General features: G+C 48.1%; 2 protein-coding genes and 1 non-coding gene across 4 annotated transcripts in view; all 3 read right to left on the bottom strand.

Annotated features, from left to right (window-relative positions):
• Window positions 1-12,547, bottom strand: part of LOC135820873 (BRCA1-associated protein-like) — a 22,878-nt gene extending 10,331 nt beyond the window's left edge. Inside the window, exons 1-13 of one of the 2 annotated variants that reach the window (XM_065333917.1) lie at window positions 12,362-12,547; window positions 11,017-11,121; window positions 8,009-8,353; window positions 6,707-6,872; window positions 5,572-5,664; window positions 5,041-5,182; window positions 4,504-4,554; window positions 4,130-4,195; window positions 3,307-3,380; window positions 2,377-2,452; window positions 1,531-1,598; window positions 783-853; window positions 115-200 (exon numbers count right to left, since the gene is read on the bottom strand). In XM_065333917.1, coding sequence (XP_065189989.1) covers window positions 115-200; window positions 783-853; window positions 1,531-1,598; window positions 2,377-2,452; window positions 3,307-3,380; window positions 4,130-4,195; window positions 4,504-4,554; window positions 5,041-5,182; window positions 5,572-5,664; window positions 6,707-6,872; window positions 8,009-8,353; window positions 11,017-11,121; window positions 12,362-12,488 — 1,470 coding nt within the window. In that variant the 5' untranslated portion in view covers window positions 12,489-12,547. Of the gene's footprint in view, window positions 1-114; window positions 201-782; window positions 854-1,530; window positions 1,599-2,376; window positions 2,453-3,306; window positions 3,381-4,129; window positions 4,196-4,503; window positions 4,555-5,040; window positions 5,183-5,571; window positions 5,665-6,706; window positions 6,873-8,008; window positions 8,354-11,016; window positions 11,122-11,872; window positions 12,338-12,361 lie in introns of those variants that run through there. The other variant, XM_065333918.1, reaches the window with a different exon arrangement.
• On the bottom strand, window positions 5,896-5,969 carry Trnan-guu (transfer RNA asparagine (anticodon GUU)). The gene has a single exon. It is a non-coding gene; the product is annotated as a tRNA-Asn (tRNA).
• Window positions 12,548-14,906: 2,359 nt separating the features above from the next.
• Window positions 14,907-20,000, bottom strand: part of LOC135820872 (uncharacterized) — a 14,623-nt gene continuing 9,529 nt past the window's right edge. Inside the window, exons 11-16 of the mRNA XM_065333916.1 lie at window positions 19,115-19,651; window positions 18,186-18,311; window positions 17,047-17,421; window positions 16,446-16,568; window positions 15,789-16,049; window positions 14,907-15,228 (exon numbers count right to left, since the gene is read on the bottom strand). Coding sequence (XP_065189988.1) covers window positions 15,053-15,228; window positions 15,789-16,049; window positions 16,446-16,568; window positions 17,047-17,421; window positions 18,186-18,311; window positions 19,115-19,651 — 1,598 coding nt within the window. The 3' untranslated portion in view covers window positions 14,907-15,052. The remainder of the gene's footprint in view (window positions 15,229-15,788; window positions 16,050-16,445; window positions 16,569-17,046; window positions 17,422-18,185; window positions 18,312-19,114; window positions 19,652-20,000) is intronic.

Here is a 20,000-nt window from a genome sequence, read left to right as displayed (position 1 = left end):
ACAGGAACAACTCAATGCAAAGCATGGCATGGCATGGCATGGCATACAGGTGGCATTTAGGTCGGGTAGTGAGCTACTCAACTCACGACAGGACAGTTCGAGTTGTAAGCTTACCTCACCCTTAGCCGCAGACGTTGGTTCCTGCACCTCGACAAGCTTTCCACCCGTAGCGCTTTGAACTAGCCGGTGCACAAAGTTATCTGCAACGCATTCAACGACATCAACAGTTATAGATCAAGTTGTGCAGTCGAACAGTGGACAGAAAGGCTAGATGGCTGTAACTCAAACTTTCATGCACAGCCGTGCAATCATCAGACGTCAGATGCATATTTACATGAAGTTGTACTCAATCTGCGCACAAGACTGTTTCGTCCTTTGTGGACTCATCAGCGCAGCACAGAGAAAATTGAGGCCTAACCTGATAGCAATGAAAAAAATTTCAAAGCCAGATTTAAACCAGGCCCGAACGTACCTCGCCACAGTGCTCAGACTGACAAGTCAGTGAGCTCTCCATAACGCAAACAGCAAAGGCACTACCCCAGATGAGAGTCATCTACTAGTACAAGAGCAGGAGCATCAAGTTGAAAATATTAAAATAGAACATCAAGTTGTAAATATACACATGTGTGTGACAAAAAAGTGCCGTTCAGTGAGTCCAGCAATCAGCAGCACCAGCCCCAACAGTAGCAGCCATCAGCAGCACCAGCCCCAACAGTAGCAGCACCAGCACCAGCACCAGCAGTGGTGGAAGTAGCAGCCTCAGCAGCAGCAGCAATACCTACCTCCGGCGTAGTCCCAGACGCTCTGGTTCGAAACATCCATGGCATAAGTATGCTGAGTTGCCAAGAAGTGACTGCAATACAGTGAAGGAAGACAAATGCACAAGACACAATCACAACGACAGACAAGCGGACAATAACTTAGCCTACTATCCATTATCCAATGAACAAAGAGATTTAAACTCGGATACTGAGCCAGTAATAAATGTATAAAAAAAAGAGAAGAAACACATCGTCTTGTTACAGTCGTGGATAGTTACTGCATAACTCGTTCTCATGTGGTTCTTCTCTTTTCGAACAAAGATATGTCAGTCATTATGACAGGACAAACAACAGGTCAGTCAACAATAGTCTATACTGTACTGTCTCGTATAAAATCCGGTCTCAACACTTGTAGAAGCCTGTTCTGAATTCAAGCCCGCCTTTCAAGATGCACTGTTGGTACATAGGTGTACGCCTGGTTGCAGCTTCTTTACTATAAATTTATCCTTGGCCCTCCATCCGAGTCCATTCTAATTTGTTTGAAGTTTTATTTTACATCGCAAACCAAACGGGCATTGATGCCCAATTTTATGATGGCGATAGAACAAAAAGTGTGCCTGGTTTTAGTGTTAACATACAAAGAACTACCTGATTTGAATAGAAGCCTAGCCCTGGTATCTGAATATCGGCTTCTACAGGAATAAGCCGGGCCTTTTGTTTATAGAGAACATTACGACATCAGGCATACTGCATGTATGCCGGTACATACGTTTCCGCGTGGCCTTCTGCGTAGCGACCACATCCGACATGTCCGCATATCAAGCATATCCATAAACTCTACACACGACAGAGGGACAGCACAAGAGGAAAGGAAATGGGGAAAAAGGAACATATAGCCATGATTATGATCGAACTTTTACACGAAAGGAAAAACAGTTTCGTTTATGGGTGGGTGGGTCAAGGAGAGTTTCGTTTTGAAAAATATTGATACGTGAGACATCAGTACATTCTAGCTGTCAAGTCAATCTATTTTCCGTTCGGGGGGGGGGGGGGGGGAGGGTCCTAACTAAACTTTTTCGTTCGTGAAAATTATCGATAATGCCAGATGGCCCCTTAGCTCATACCTGTACTTGTATAATGCAGGCTATAATAAATGGACCTTGCATGTCCATGGCAATACGGGTAGGCTCAAGATGAGGAACGAACCCACAGGAAAAAGCAATTCCGGGATTAGAGTACGAGCAGCGCTTATCTTGCTCGCTCTTAGAACGACCCAGCAGTAGAGTGCTCAGTACAATTGTATAGCCGGCGATAACGCGGACGTGTAAACTTTACTTTTACACACAGAAAGCAAATACAGTACTGCCGGGCGCCGAAGAACGGAGCGCCGAAGAACGGAGCGCCGAAGAACGACCAGCCTAGAATTTCACCAAGCACAGCATACCAACTGTTATGTGCGCGTATATGCATGCGGTGATTCAACTGTGCATAGACTGTACTACATGAGAATAAGAACGATATAGGCTAGGAGGCTAGGCAGTTCTTTAGCGACCAACAGTACTGTACAGGGCAAATGTAAGTGTCCAAGACCACTTAGTGTACATTGCAACATTACATCGTGACTGCCGCAGTCCATACAGCGATTGTCTCCCACCGGTTCAGGGCTCAGCACATAGCGACACAGTGGACATCTGCAACAGAAACAGAGAGAGAGAGAGAGAGAGAGAGAGAGAGAGAGAGAGAGAGAGAGAGAGAGAGAGAGAGAGAGAGAGAGAGAGAGAGAGAGAGAGAGAGAGTATGTGCGAGAAGAGAGAGAGAGAGAGAGAGAGAGAGAGAGAGAGAGAGAGAGAGAGGCTGGAGGCTGGGGGGTTCTCGTATGCATCACTTCAATTACCGTAAAGTACAGTTGATCCCCCCCCCCCCCCCCCCACGCCGTGTCGCTTCCCAGCTGGTTTTTCGGCAGCGGGCGGGAATTAGATCAAGTCGTTCAAGTGCAGTACGATGTACAAACAAAGCAGAAGATCAGACCTGGAATGCTGGATTGTGCACATTTTCATCCTGCACATGCACATGCACGTACTGTGTACAGTCAACTTCGCTTATAACGACACCTGGCTGGGCATCAAAAAAGTGTCCTTATTCGCGAAGTGTCGTTATACCAGAAGTCTCATTATATGTATTACAGTTAGAAAGGACTTAGGCTCTGGGTATGGAAATGCTGTCGTTATTTGCGAATTGTCGTTATATCCGCAGTCGTTATTAGCGAAGTTGACAGTACATGCGTCCGTTCAACATCGTATTTCGTTGTATACGCCGACGTCGCTTCACAGGCAGAAAATTGACAGGGGGGGGGGGGGGGTAGAGAGGGGGCGGATCAACGGTACCTTAGGGTACATACAGAAGAAATGGGGAGTCATAACATCTATGATGAGTTCGAGGAGAGTCTGGTACAACCAGAACAGTCACGGTTAAGTAAGACTGATATCCAGTGCGGCAGGAATGGTCATTGCTAGAACAGAAGGCACTCAGCAGACACTCAGCTTACAGGTTGTCCTGTAGAGGTGCCAGGCAGTTTGAATGAAACGTATGATTACACAGCGCAGTCAACACGGATTCGTCCTGAACACAGAGTGGTGAGGAAACATACACACACACACACACACACACACACACACACACACACACACACACACACACACACACACACACACACACACTACTACTACTACTACTACTATGTACAGCTACCCTATCGGGCCACGCCGCTCCCAGAAGCGGGAGACAACGACAAGAAGAGAGAAGAGAAGAGAGAGAAATCGCAAAGTCAACAATATTTGGCATGGCGTTGCAAGTCCTGTGGCCTTGAGAACCGTCTTTCGCAATGCTCGCATTCATGACGGCAGTTGTTCCTGGCTGCACGTGACATCCGTTTCGCACGGTCACAGTGATGACGGCTCAAACCAGAACGACACACACACACACACACACACACACACACACACACACACACACACACGCAAGCACGCACGCACACGCACATGCATGCACGCACACACACACACACACACACACACACACACACACACACACACATATGGAAAACACAGAACACACAGAATTCTCAGTGTCAACGAGCCAAACGGGGGTGGACAACGTGGTGCACTCTCTCCTGCTTCGCGGGCTGTTGCGAAAATTATTGCAAAAACAGGACGAACAGTTAACACCCCCACACCCACACCCACTCACCCACATGTGCATACATGCACTCACAGACCGGATTGCGACAGCACGATGATAATATAGCGTTGAGTTACCAAAGAGAGACGACACAACGAACAGAGAGAGACTACTGACTACTCATTACTCACCAGCTTTTCCAGACACACTGGGCAGTTAGGCAATTCTGTTGCGCCTGTCGGTGGCAAAGATGCACCCTGTGAACAGATGTAATCGGCCACGTCAGGACAAGAGAAAGCAGCATGCATATGCGCGCGCACACACACACACACACACACACACACACACACACACACACACACACACACACACACACATGTATATACACATGCATCTACCCATACACCAATGCAGACGACGTCCACGTGCACAAACAAACGTATCCCGTAATGACCTGACACTTGTGAACTGGCTCAGGGCTCAAACGTGATGCACTCGATCGGATTTCATTGAGCAGCACCGCACATTACGCTGCAAACACAATACCGGTAGTCTGCACACTGACCTGCTCCGTTTTGAGAATTTCTAGCTTGGACACGAATGCAATGCTGCACACCTACAGAAAGACATTGCGTAGGAAGACATTGTGCACAAAAACATTACGGAGAAAGTTAGCATATGTACATAGAAAGACATTGCATAGGAAGACATTGTGCACAAAGACATTACAGAGAAAGTTAGCATTTCATGTACATAGAAAGACATTGCACAGGAAGACATTGTGCACAAAGACATCACAGAGAAAGTTAGCATATGTACACAGAAAGACATTGCGTAGGAAGACATTGTGCACAAAGACAATACACAGACCGTTAGCACATATACACAGAAAGACATTGCACAACAAATTTTAAAATCTTGACTGACGAAGAATGCACCAGCCACGAAACGACTGCCATGCAAAGAGTTACTGGAAACAGAGTGCTGCTGTAACCTGTGAACAGCCCATGTTAGACTGACTTGAGTGAGAACAGATACATGCCGAGTTCCCATAGCAACCATGGCGGCCTGACTACATAACAAAGGTTAGTCGTGTACATACCCCTGGTTCCAGCATGTTGAACTGACGGCCGAGAAAGTAGCGATAGAACTCATTGGCCCGTACCTCCGTATAGAAGCCAATTAGCGCCATGTATTGATTGGGCGCCGAGTCACGGATTATACGCACATTCTTGATGTAGCGACTGAACATACATACACACACATGCGCGCACGCATGCACACACACCAACATACACACACACACACACACACACACACACACACACACACACACACACACACACATACTCACCCGCGCCCGCACCCACAACAGCAACGACGACAACAATGATTACACGACGACAGCAAAACATCGTTGGTTTGAGCTGATGGAAAGTCACTCTGCTTAATTCGTGAAGTGCAACAAAGGAAAAGAAGAAAACAAGCTTGGAGGAACAGAGAGCGAGACAGAGAGGACTTGAGTTCTATAGACAGTCAAGTCCAGCCACCTCAATCAATCAAAAACAAGGATGGACTTTGAAAAACAGACCCAGGAAACAATGACAACTATTGAACGTATACGTTATCTTACCCGAACGGTGAAACAAACTTGACAAGTTCGGAGCAAGACACATCCGCAGGCACGGCGAGGAGACACACCATGAGGTGATTAGCCGTGCGCTGCCTGTGGAACACATTCACATTCGCACACGTTTCCCACACATCCATACGAATAATCGCACGCAAAGACACGATACAAAACATGTATAGAGTGAACATTTCATCCAAAGACATCAAGTACAAAGGAGAAGTTTTCCACGTGGTATCCTTGTTGGGATCGCCTTGCGAACCACAATAAACTTTCAGGCACAGAACAGAACAACCAGTTGGAAAAAAAGAAGAAAAAAAGTATGACCGTCCCCGGGTGGGCTTGAACCACCAACCTTTCGGTTAACAGCCGAACGCGCTAACCGATTGCGCCACGGAGACTGGGTGATACTCAGCCCATCAAGATAAGCCCAAATGTCCAACACAACAGCGGAACCTACTTACTTCAAGCATCTGTTTTATGACTGCATCAAACGGAGCTCTCAGCAGAGCACAATTGTAGTGACCTCATGGGTTGGATGGGCAAGAAGTTTCCAGAACAGCAATAGGGCTTGAAAGTGCTACGTCACAGCATAGCAACAATTTCAAAAATTCAAAAACTGGATCCACTTGGATCCAGTTTTTGTATGGATCCAAGCACATTTCAAGCGGTCTTACCCACAGCATGGTGATGTAGCCAGTGAAACTGACTGATTTGGCTAGTGGGGGTGGGGTTACAACTGGTGGCGAAATAAAAGTCACACCTGCATGCGACATGAGTGGGTTGCTATGCACCCACATACTTAGGCAATAGCAAAGTCACACCTTAGTGGATCCAAAAATAGAAATCTGATGTCAACTTACTACTCCCTGGCCGTTTTGACGTCATCACTTTCAAGCCCTATTGTAAAGCCTTTTACTAGTTTAGAGAGCCACACACAGGCAATCTCCGATCATTGCGACCACCCCCTGCATCTATGGGTCACATGATGTCGGCCATGTTGGTTTCACTGTACACATGACATGATCACTTTCTACACAAATTTAGTCACATGACAAACTGATGTGAACACATACAGTACGATGTACGGTATATCAGGAAAGGTCTGGAAAACTGCACAGGCCCTTGTGCAACCTACCCCGGGCTATAGAGATGGACGAGACCCTTGGTGACTTCGATCATGGGATTGCCGGCAAAGAACGTCTGCTTGGCAGGGAAGTCAGCTAACGGAGCGCAGAGCGATGATGATGGTGACCCGTCACGCTCCAGCGTTGTCTTGCTGTCCGACTTGTCGCTTTCTTTTCCTGCACAGCGAACAGACACATTCACAAGCTCTAAAACGGGGAAATATCTGCAACAAATCAGACAGTAGCCATCAGAGCTGCTGCTGCCAGCCAACCAGCCAGCCAACCCACTCTCCATATGACTGTAAACTCGGCTTACTTAGAGCTCATAGCTGAACTGAGGAGGCCTTTATACTTTATAGCTGAATTGATGAGGTCTTTACGGCCGACACAGCGTGCTGTGTACAGCATTGGGTATGGCTGTAAAATACAGATTATCAAGAAGGCAATGCCAGGAAATCGGATGAGTTGCACAGTCATCACTGGCGCACACACAGACACAATGGTAAGGTAAACTGGTGATCATCAAGAGTGCACTTTTCCCAACACGCTGCATACTCTCTGTGTGTTTCATGCACTCTTGGTGGGAGGCCATGCCCTATGCACAGCATACTGTAGTGTCTTGTATCGAATAGAAGCCTGATTTTGAAGATACAGTGAGTATCGTTTATAAAGTGACCGGGTGTAACGATATACCGGCTATAATGATCGAACTCGCCAAAATCAAAATCAAATCACAAAAAATACAGCTAAAATATCACTATACACACTATTATCGGCTATACCGATATATCGCTTATTGTGATGGGCTTCAGGAAGCAAACCATATCAAATGCACAGGAAAATACCGTATATACTGATCAAGAGTGATGATCACAAAACAATTGTTCTTCAAATTTAGTTTATTTCTTCCAAAACTGATCCAGTGTTGCCTGGATGCATCTGGCAGCAGACGTGATTGAGAGAAAATTCTTCCCTGTATGCTGTAAGCAGCCACATATACACGTGGCTGCTTTTCATGCTTTTTCCAGCATGTACGCATCATTTCATGCACAGTCATGTGCCATGTGTCAGTCATACATGCAAATCGGATATAGTGATGCACCGGATATAGTGATAAATTATCGAAAATCAAAGGGGCACGTTATATCCACTATTTACTGTACACTGTCAGCAAATAAGCCTGGTTTAGTATTGACACTTCTACATAGAGATAGGTGGTTTGAATAGAAGCCTGACTTGAATAGAAGCATAGCACTGATATCGGCTTCAACAGGAATAAGCATGGCTTTTATACGCTGCATTACGATACTTACCTCGTTCACTCGCAGTACTGGCTGCACAAGCTGCTCCACTTGGCACAGTACGGTCGGGCGATAGATGTTCCAATGACTTGCTACGCTCGGACAGCGCGCCGGATCGGCCAGGGCTGTGATCGGCGCGACCGAGCGACGACGCTGACGTCGATGCCAGCCCACCTGATGTCATCCCTTCTGACGACGCGGTTGCCATGGCACCCAGTGATGATGACAATGGCGCCGTTGCCATTGACAACTTCACGGCGGAGGGCGCTGCCGATGATGCAACCCTGGATGAGCACTTAGCAGCTAGTGATGAGGAAGCAGAAGGAGTAGCAGTAGCAGCAGCAGCAGTAGCTCCCTCTGTAACAAAAAGGCACATAACCAATTCGAATAGAGCAAGAGTGGCAATTTAGCAGCAGAATTCTGCACCAGTAAGCCAGTTGCAAGGCCAAGAGAGGGACAGAGAAGATCCAGTTCAAACATTACATTTTATAAACATGATAGCATTCAAAAGTATTAGTATACCAGAGAACGATGCGAGAATGAGGCGACGGTAAGCCCCAAAGGAGGGTGTGTCAGGATAGTGCTAGGGCTGTTATTGTACTGGACAATCAATACCACACAGTCATAATCAACCTCGTGAATAACGACCCTGGATTGTGGAAGAAAAATTATTTCTCTCTTAGGCCACACCGTTTTTTATCTATGTTTCGCGTCCCCCGCGCGCATGTATTTCACAGCCGGAGTGCAAAAAAAAAAAAAAAAACGGAACAATTTTTTTTTGAAAATGCATTACAGTCAGACCTCGCTTAACCGCACACATCTGTTTTCCACAAAAACATCCGGAAAGGCGAGGTATTAAACCGGATAACTGAACACACATACTGTATACTGTATAGCAGGAAATTTTCGGACGGAATTTATTTTCGTACGATTTCGTACACGGCCTCTTTTGTACTAAAATTAATTCCGTGCTAAAATTTGTTCATGTGAAATTATGTACACTGTACATGGGTACTGCTTGCGAACACGTGCATTCAGCATGCAGCACTGTACGAAAATAAAATCCGTACGAAAGGTCGAAATTCGGCTTTGTCCGAAAATATTTCCGTCCGAAAATTTCCTGGTATACAGTATGCATGTGGCATGTCAAAAGCAGTGACATCGTACATACATGTAGACAGGTCCTATGCAGTACAACTAGCGTGCCCAGTATGTAAAACAAGCGAGAAAAATGACAAGTGCATGCAACGGAGTACTGCTGTCCGCATACACCCAGCAGGTCAAGGACCTCATTTGCTTGTACAACTCCCTGATACTAGCTTCTGCAAGCGCTAGCCAGCCACATGCAACCGGATACGACGAAGCTTTTTGTACACATTTTAACCAGTTTGTACACAAAATCATGCACCGGTATGCGGATAGCAATGTCCGGTTATGTTGTATGCATAACATATGCTGCACATTGGTAACCAGCGATTTTCTTCCGGATGGCGAGGGATCCGGATAAATGAGGACCGGATAAACGAGGTCTGACTGTACAAATTTAATGCAAACCCAGAAAACCGGAAAATGTAACTCAGCTCACACACATGTACATGTACATGTGTGTGTGCAATAAGCTGGCCCGCAAGTCACACAATCATCATGCCACCTGTGCTTGGACCACAAGCATGGCAGAGGGGATACACTCATGTATTCATGTACATGAACAGTGCCGCGTCGCTTCACTGTACACAAATGCAATGCACGTACACTGTTTTTTTTTTTTTTTTTTCGCCCTCCCTCATTGATTTCATCGAATGAGGTGACGCGAAACATAGAAAAAAAACGGCGTGGCCTTACACAATCGAGGGGCGTTATTCGCAAGGCTGATACTGTCCAGACACTAGGTCTGAAAACTGTGTCATAGTTGGCAAGATGTTGTTACACCCGAGGTCGTTATTCACATGACCGGCTTGTGTACGTTGTAACACGTGTGTGTGTGTGTGTGTGTGTGTGTGTGTGTGTGTGTGTGTGTGTGTGTGTGTGTGTGTGTGTGTGTGTGTGTGTGTGTGTGTGTGTGTGTGTGTGTGTGTGTGTGTGTGTGTGTGTGTGTGTGTGTGTGTGTGTGTGTGTGTGTGTGTGTGTGTGTGTGTGTGTGTGTGTGTGTGTGTGTGTGTGTGTGTGTGTGTGTGTGTGTGTGTGTGTGTGTGTGTGTGTGTGTGTGTGTGTGTGTGTGTGTGTGTGTGTGTGTGTGTGTGTGTGTGTGTGTGTGTGTGTGTGTGTGTGTGTGTGTGTGTGTGTGTGTGTGTGTGTGTGTGTGTGTGTGTGTGTGTGTGTGTGTGTGTGTGTGTGTGTGTGTGTGTGTGTGTGTGTGTGTGTGTGTGTGTGTGTGTGTGTGTGTGTGTGTGTGTGTGTGTGTGTGTGTGTGTGTGTGTGTGTGTGTGTGTGTGTGTGTGTGTGTGTGTGTGTGTGTGTGTGTGTGTGTGCTCAACCCCCCATGGGGTCCGCATAGCCAGAATATGGCAGCGCGTCCAAGGTCCAAGGTCCAAGGTGTGTGTGTGTGTGTGTCACAGTCAGTCTGTCTGTGCCACTTTCAGCTTGTTGCCAGCAGCACTGCCCAACATGTCAGCGATGCTTCCGTTCTGCGGCCGGGTTCAAGCGTCACAACTGCAATCGTGGTGCGAGACCATCTGCTGCTGAGACAGCAGCTCTGCCCCTCAGCTGCCCACATTGTAAACGCAATTTCCGCCGGCAGCAGGACCTAGCCAGACATTCGCGGTTCTGCCTGTGATCCGGCTCCCGTTTTCTGGTCCCCTTTTCATAGGGGTGACACTTGCCCATCTGGGCAGTCATGCTGCTAGTAGTAGTAGTGTGTGTGTGTGTGTGTGTGTGTGTGTGTGTGTGTGTGTGTGTGTGTGTGTGTGTGTGTGTGTGTGTGTGTGTGTGTGTGTGTGTGTGTAAAGAGAAACGGATCTATACAACCAAGCACTAACTACTCAACTCAGACAGCGTATGCATGTACTGTACAGTGCATGTACCTGCTTGCTGGAAAGTCACAGTGTGCATCTCCATATCTGCAAGACGCCGCAGACCCTGACACTGGCCGTTCTTCTCCATGTCTTCGGCCGATGCCATGGCGACGTCTGAGAGCCGAAAAGCCAGTCGGCACAGAATAAGAAAAGCTAGCATGAGGCATGTGTAACGAGAGTGATATGCGAGTGTGCTGCGCGAGCACGCAGCCTTCTAGCAGCGAATAAGACACAAAAGAGTCTGCGTCCACACCCGCAGAAGTAATAATTACAACTCGCAGCATTGCTAGTTATGACTCAATGAATTTTGTTCAGCTGTTTCCTGCTATTCGACTACAAATTGTACGTGTACGTGAAATCTTCACAGCAAGCATGCCTAATTATATATACTATAAAGAAGAGGCACCTGTGACGTGTGTGTGTGTGTGTGTGTCACGCAGAAGCGCTGCAGAGCAGCGCTGCCCTGAGCACGCGAAGCGTGCGAACAGTGTAGCTAGCGGCCGCAGAAGCACTGAGCATACGAAGCGTGCGAATCGTGTAGCCACCACCACGTGCTGAGCACGTGTGCTGTTCATGTACTTGCTTCACCCGCATGCCACGTTCGGCCAGGCAACGCTGGCCTGGTGCTGCTAGTCGTGTATAAATGTGAAACTCGGAGTTGTAACAGGTTTTCCTCTCTCTCTCTCTCTCTCTCTCTCTCTCTCTCTCTCTCTCTCTCTCTCTCTCTCTCTCTCTCTCTCTCTCTCTCTCTCTCTCTCTCTCTCTCTCTCTCTCTCTCTCTCTCTCTCTCTCTCCCTCTCTCCCTCTCTCTCTCCCTCTCTCCCTCTCTCTCTCCCTCTCTCCCTCTCTCTCCCTCTCTCTTTACTGTGTGAAAGAACCTCTTCCTCATCCAGGCCATACAACACTGCTAGGGCAATGGCGCACCCTGCTTGCGCACGTAAATGAATAATGCACATGTTACGTGTGATGTAGCTGAACAGGTTCCCCAAGCCAGTTAGTATCACACCGAGCCAAGAATTGCAGCCTCCGTTGCGTACACGGACACTAAAATACTGCTATTTCAGAAATTTCCTTCAGCAACGAGCAGAAAGTCAAGCGTTTCAATGAAACATTTCAATGACCCGGTATAGATATATTTTTGCATCGTACAGATGAGCCGAGGTCAAATAGTCGCTTGAGGGGACTACGGGAACAATTAGCCAATGCCTCATAGTGCAAATACCACCTGGCTCTGGAACAGAACATAAAGGGACTGATCGACTTCGAAATAGATACTGTATTGTGCTAGGTAACAGCACAAACTGAGTAAACTGCAAGTATTCGGTGAACACAAATAATTGAGAAGTTGTGTTACCTTTCAGGAAAAATTCATCCACTGACTTGGGAACTGGGCTACTATCAGCCACCTCCAACCGAACTATTATACCTGGCTTCAGGTTATCTTCAGACGAGCCTATGTCTTCTTCGCCTTTCTTATCCATTTCTCTCCATTGAAATTCTTTCGAAAAAGTACTGAGCTGTATTCATTCACAGAAGTACAAAATGCCAAGAACATGACGTCGTTGTGTTGGTCTACATGATTGTACACGTCTACGCTACACTGTCATCGCGTCGTCATCTACTGATCTAGCATCTGGTCATGCATGAATGCCATGACGGCAGCGATCAACAGACAACACTCGGTATGTCTCGCGTCGAGGTGTCCCAGGCCCTGGCGAGATCCACAAAATCTCTGGTGGGCAGCGCCGAACTGCAATGAAAGCGAGACGAGTTTGCTAAACCTAGTAGAAGTAGAATAGTACATGTAGTAGAATTTATTATTTTGATAGGGAAGCTTGCAAACAGTTCGCCGCAGACATGTCCGTGCAAGGTAACCTGGCTGACACATGCCCGGATAGCAATAGTGCGAACATACACCAACCAGGACGCAACCATGGCAACAGGAGCTAGACATAGCATTATGACAAGGACAAACACTGATATACCATGATATACCCCTCATATCAACAAACCCATGTGTTCTCGCAGAACGATCATGAACAATGTAGTGCGGTTCAGCGATGCACTCCGACTGAAATCTTCGGCCCACCGTTTGTGCCCGACCACCCGATAGTACATTGCAAATGTACTGCGTTCTGTCTTAGCGGTTCTGCTACCTGACTTTCCATCCGGCGGCATGTCGAGAGGGCGACTCCTATCAAAGAGGCCAGAGGCGACGATTTAGCTGGTAAGCACTGATTAGCGGTTCCCTCCGACCGGACTGTGTAGATCACAGTGTTGCACCGTTCTTCTAGCCAGACCTCTGCTGCTACATTATGCATGTCATCGTGTGCACAATCATCGCAACGCTACTGTGACCCAAGCAAAGAGAGCAATAACTCCGGCAGAACATACACTGATACAGTGCTCATTGAGCTGCTCAGCCCAAACCGAGAATCAACTTCAATCAAGCCAAGTACTTCACATGATGTCATAATACCCATGTGATGCTGTCATACCCACAGCTAGTTATCAAGTATCAAGAACATCTTCGGATTGCCGGTGTCATGTACTGTCGCGGACATGGAAATCCAGTCGATCGACCGGGGCCGGCGCCCTCAGCGCGTACAGAACGCTGTGTGCAGTGCACATGTTGATTCGATGCGACCAGCGCGCTGCAGCGCATAAAATCCGTGTGTATACTAATAGTACCCCTACGGCTGCATAGCCAGCGCCCTGCGACCGGATTTCCATGTCCACGACAGTACATTGTTGTAAGTTAGGCTGGCCGTTTCATCACGGGTAAGAGTCAGCGACGAATTAGAAATAAGCATGTAATACAATGTTTACAAAGATGGCAAAGAGAAGAGGTGATAAACAAGTGCAACAAGCGTCAGTAAAGACCACTGCCAAAAGACAGAACCGCCAGTCAACAAAGGAATAAAATAAAGGTCGCCGCCACGGGAGTAGGGAACTGAATGGTAGCAGAGAAACATAGGGCGGTTTCAAAAGCAGTCACGGCCAGGGAGTCGTAAAATACCGGTATTTTACGACTCCCTGGTCACGGCTAAGGAATTCTGCACCGGTAACATGACACTACTGAAACTCAAGATTACAGATGCGATCGAAAGACTCTTTTACGGACTACATATGTGGGAGATCAAGCGGCAACGCGCGTACCGGAATGGAGGAGAAAAGGGTTAAAAGTGGAACTGGCCACTCAATTCCAATAATAATAATAACCTAAAGGCCCCAAAGCAGGAGCTAACGGGCACGGGGAGTGGAAAGTTCACTGAATGTCGATATCATGCTTATGAAAAGAAGCAGCGGCATCGATTGTAATCGTGAGCCGAAAACAACTACAGTAATGGTCCAGAGCCTGAAGACTCCGCCGGTGCAGTTAATCAATGGTAGAGAAATGACACCGAAAGGCACCGCCCCAAACTACTGAATAATTAAAAAAATAAATTGAAATGGAAATCTCGAGGCTCACGGCAGCCAAATAGAGTATAACGAGTAGCAAAATGTCACCGATGGGGAGAATCCACCACTAACGACTTCTTCAAGGGAAACGCACTGGAGGATAACATTGGTGGGGTATGAAGTATTATCATTATCAATTACTCAACGAATTTACATTGGAAACTTGAATCAACATTCTAAAATCAACATTTCACTCATAAAGTAAGAAATGTGTTGCTAAAGGCAGAGACAGTGAACTGACGTGAGTGCGAACTTGAAGTAATTTCACACCGCTATGTTCAGGTCTCAATATAGAAATATGATCGCAACAGATGTGTCAGTGACACTTCTACTTCACTAAAACATGATATAGAAAGAGAGAGAGAGAGAGAGAGAGAGAGGGGGGGGGGGGGGGGGGGGGAGAAGGAGGGGGGGGGGGGGGGCATGTGTCCAAACGGCTTCGTAGAAAAATGGCAGCATCTAAAATCACCGTTAAAATCACCCCATCGCTCATCTCTGCCAGCGAGGTGATCGTGTTAATTTTAACACGGTAACAGGCGGCCGTCCAGTACAAACCCTCAAGAGCACAGCCAGCACATCACACTCACAGCAGAGGCGGCGGTGGTGCAAACCGCAGCTCCACAGCTTTGTCGTGGTAGAAGGAGACGGCCGGTATGACGGGAACTTTGACGTTATCGAACGCCACGCCGAGACTGTGGCCGTTGTGATAGAACTCCAGTGTGCCCGTATCCAGGTCTAGAAGAACGCCCACGGTATCGCCTAGGATACAACACAGGAGATAGTGGCGACATGTGCATGCACATACACATACGCACATACGCACACACGCACACATGCACATACACATACGCACAAGCACATACATACACACACGCACACATACGCACAAGCACACACATACACATGTTGTAATACATTATTGTGTGTAAGCCTTGTGTACATGCTGTTGGTGCATGTGCGTATTGCTGTTGTGAGGGTCCAAAGTGAAACCCTTGCCGCAGCTTTAGATGCATCACTAGTCACTACAACATATTTACCTACAACACATTTTCTGAGTTGACAATGCCCCCACCCCGCAACCCTTTTCAATGGCCAGTGACATACTGTGACGAAGAAATAGAGCACTGCATTTTTCGCTCTAGCAGATAGAATTCGAATAGGTGTGTGAGTCTATGTACGTACGTGTGTATGCGCACGTGTTTGTGTGTGTGTGTCTGTGTGTGCGGGCGTGCGTGCGTTTGCGTGGATGGGTGTGCCTGTCTGTGTGTACATGCATGTGTGAACATGTGCATGTGTGTGTGCCTGTGTGTGTTGCCTACCTTCAGAGCATCGTCCGTGCGCGCCGGTACCGGCGTACTCGCTACCCCAGCTGGTGGTCGTCACTGAACTGACTTTCTTGCCCTGTGCCGTCACGTAGCCCCAGGACGACGCGCTCATGCCGTGACGCAAAATGCCAATGGTTGCCTTGTCGCGTTTCCACACCGTTTCGGGAACCTTGGCCGCCACAACACCGACGACCACCTTCCAGTTACGACTGGGTTCGCCGTACTGTTTCAGCACACACTCCCAGTAGTGGCAACCTACACCAGTAAACAACAGATCAAGGGTGTGTGTGTGGGGGGGGGGGGGGGGGGAGTGAAAACAACAAGGATATCAGCATGAACAAGAAGAACAACAAGAGCAGTAGCGGCAACGACGGCTGTGATTACGACGACAACGACCATAAAGAGTAAGACAAGGATGCAAGAAAGCTTCAGCAGCTAGTGCAGCTATCACATTCAAGCTGCTATCACAATGTCATAACTTGATCAGTGACCTTAGCCAGTGCTTGCTCATCAATGGGAGCACAATCCAGGAGAAGCGTAAACAGCCCCCCCCCCCCCCCCCCCCCCCCCCACAACACACACACACACATGCACGCACGCACACACACGCACCCCCCCCCCCCCCCACCCCCACACACACACATACCGTACCTTTGTCCAGCACCGTGTCAGCACCAACGGTTACCCAGAAGCGATTGGATCCTATGCTGGCGGTCAGGCAGTCATCACTGATTCTCACTTGACGATGACAAGTACGTGTGTTCCATGTGAATGCTGTATAGTAAACATGAAAACAAATGAAAACAAACATTAGAGGCTATGCGACTACATGATCAGTTGAGATTCTTTCCCCATGATATAAGCGGCTCTGGAATCCTGTGGACTCATCAATCATCATGACTTCTTTCACATACCCGCGGTAACCTCTATTGCACATTTTCCCCCAGGTATCCTGGTCATTCAAGAAGAAACACAAAAAACACTGAGGCTTCCACACATGATGACTTACACCACGCAGCAATGCAGGACAAAAGGCTAGCAGGTAATGGGCCCAGGGGCCATCCTACCCTGTCCTGGGGCCAAGTAATTACGGGGTCAACTTACCCGGTCCGGGATCAAGTAATCATGGGGCCATCCTACTCGGTCCTGGGACCAGGTAATCATGGGGCCATCTTACCCGGTTCTGGGACCAATTAATTACGAGGTCATCTTACCCGGTCCTGGGACCAAGTAATCTTGGGGGCCATCTTACCCGGTCCTGGGATGGCAATCCGGGTGAGCGGGGACCACGGGCCCTGTCCGGCACGACTGCACACGGCCACGCGGAAGCCGTGCTCGGAGTTGGGCGGAAAGTTGTGCTTGAGATCGAACGTGCGGTTCTTGCCACGGTAGACGGTGAAGTGCGCCTCGCGGTACTTGCTGCGCTCGCGAGACGACAGGCCGCTGGTGGCGATGTGCGACTCCTGACGCTGCACGGACCTGCCAGGGGGGTCACCACCCGTGGCAGTCTGACCGTCTTGCATAGCAGTAGCGGTGGAGGATGCGGCCGCGGCAGCAGCGGCTTTGCGGTACGACGCCGGCGACTGCAGCACATCGAACGGCGACGATGACGTCATTCCCGAAGCACCTGCCGTCGGAAGGAATGAAACGAGAAGATGAGAAGGCTTTTACTGACAGATTCTATAACACCATACATACAATGTTATCAATCAATCTTCATGCACCAAAGTGCAGTGTATCACACGTTCGCTCCTGGATCAAGCGGAATCTCGTCGTACCAGGACAGTTTCCGCTGCACCAAGGGCAAGGACGTCCGGTCAGGGCAGATTTTAGAGGCAGAAAATTTCGTCGGTCTATAATTTCGTCCAACTCAAAAGAAAGGGAGTTGAAAGTTTCGTCCATGGATCATAATAGTGTATAGAAAAGCTGGACAGATCGACATTCAACAATCGACGAGGAGACAATAGTCGTAAAATGGCAATAAATAAGATAAATTGTGCACTCATAACAACAGCAAAAATGAAGAAAGTCAAGTTCCATAACGTTTTCTTGTGACTGATATTCACATATTGCAAAGGTGCAAACTTCGCTTTTTGTACTTGTTAGCTGCTGTATTTCTACCTGAAACCATATTAGCTACATGTACATAAGTGTGTGTTTTAGTTATTACATTTTTATGTGACGGCGTTCCACTGATGACAGTCACAAGAAAACGTTATGGAACTTGACTTTCTTCATTTTTGCTGTTGTTATGAGTGCACAATTTATCTTATTTATTGCCATTTTAGATCGACATTAGTCCGGCATTTAATTTAGTCCAAAAGTTCCTTGGACGAAAAAGACGAAATTGAATTCCAGACGAATAATTCTGCTTATACACTGTTGCTCTACCTGCAGTCGCAGCAGCCTCCAGGGTGAGCTCCTTGCCAGCGCTGGACACTGGCGTCTTGACGATGGTCGTCGTGGAAGTGTTTTGATCGCACACCACAACGCTCATGACCTCTGCGTCGTGCTCACCTGTAACGGAAGAAAAAACAAATTCACAGTTCGCCGTTATACAGGTCTACCCTCGTTAGTAGAGAAACCCCGGGGGGTTCAAACTGTTTGTCTTATAATGAGTATTATCTACTATCCGGACGTGTACGCATTTCAGGCGTCAGGGCCCAGAGGATTTGGGATTGTCGTCTACTAACGGGGTTTACCTCGTAACCGATGTCGTACTAACGGGGGTAGACCTGTACTCGGTTGGACTGAGCTTTCTGCTTTCTACTAGGCTGCATAGCATTAGGCTGGACTACTAGGCTGCATAGCATTAGGCTGGACTACTAGGCTGCATAGCATTAGGATGGACTACTAGGCTGCATGGCATTAGGCTGGACTGCACTGGGTTAACTGGCCACACGTACATTGATTGGGTTGAATTCGACCAGTTCCACCTACAGTCAACTTCGCTAATAACGACTGCGGATATAACGACAATTCTGGAATAACGACAGAATGTCCATGCCCGAGCAAAGTCCCATCCAACTGTAATACATATAATGAGACTTCGGGTATAACGACACTTCGCGAATAAGGACACTTTTCTGATGCCCCGCCGAGTATCGTTATACGCGAAGTTGACTGCACTAGGCTGCATAGCATTAGGCTGGACTGCACTGGGTTAACTGGCCATACATACATTGATTGAGTTGAATTTGCCTAGTTCCACCTACATGCAAAGCACAACACCATGCCAGCTATGTCATGAGTCATGACACTACAAAGGCTATTACTGCACTTCACTGTAGCGGCTAGACTTGATCTAACACAGTCCTTACCTTCATCAACGGACGACCGCCTTAGGTCCTTCAGCGACAACGGTCCGCCATTATCAAGAGAGGTGGGGGCGGGTGCGGACACGGACCTTGGCATGCGCATCGCACCGCCGAGAGACAAATTGCTGCGTAGGGGCAGAGAGGCATGCACGCCGACCTTGGAACCGATCGGCGGAGTCCCAACTAGCTGCTGCCCAACGGGATGAAGCGAAGCTGGCCTGTCGAGAGGATCGGATTCGACGCGCACTGCTCGGCTCTCCACAGCATCGTGGGAGGCCCTGGACTCCGATCTCCCGCCGCGCAGATCACTCTCCCTGGACCCCGGACGGCTGGAGACCAGAACCTCGTCGGGAGCGCACGCTGGCATTTCGGCAACCGCTTGGTGCGGTAAGAGAGAGTCACCGCTAGCTGCCAAGTCCTTGAGTGTTAACGAAGAGGCAGCGGTGGTGGTGGAAGTGGCGGTGGAGGTGCTAGATGATGTTGCCGATGCCGGCGAGCTGGGTGGAAGGAGCTTGACGGCGAGCGGCTCGATCGTGATGCCTAGCAGCCGTAAACACACACAAATGCGTGCACACACATGCACACACACACACATACACACACACACGTGCACGCGCACACACACACACACACACGGACGTGCATGCAGGCATACAACAAAAACAAAATTCACACACAAAAAAGCTGCAAAACAAGTCACACAAAACAGCATAGCAACACACAACCCTTTTTTACTTGAACAACTGCCTTCTATCATCAGCCCGAGGTGGTTCGTGTAACCAAGAATAACACCTGGAGACAACTGGGTACTGTAAGACCAGTAATGTTAATGCACAATTAATTCTAAGGAGTGAAATTACTCTGATGATGGGCCAGGCCCGAAAATTTG

The sequence above is a fragment of the Sycon ciliatum genome, chromosome 7 (assembly GCF_964019385.1).
Source record: "Sycon ciliatum chromosome 7, ocSycCili1.1, whole genome shotgun sequence".
NCBI classification, from domain to species: domain Eukaryota; kingdom Metazoa; phylum Porifera; class Calcarea; order Leucosolenida; family Sycettidae; genus Sycon; species Sycon ciliatum.
This window is presented reverse-complemented; position numbering and strand designations above follow the sequence as displayed.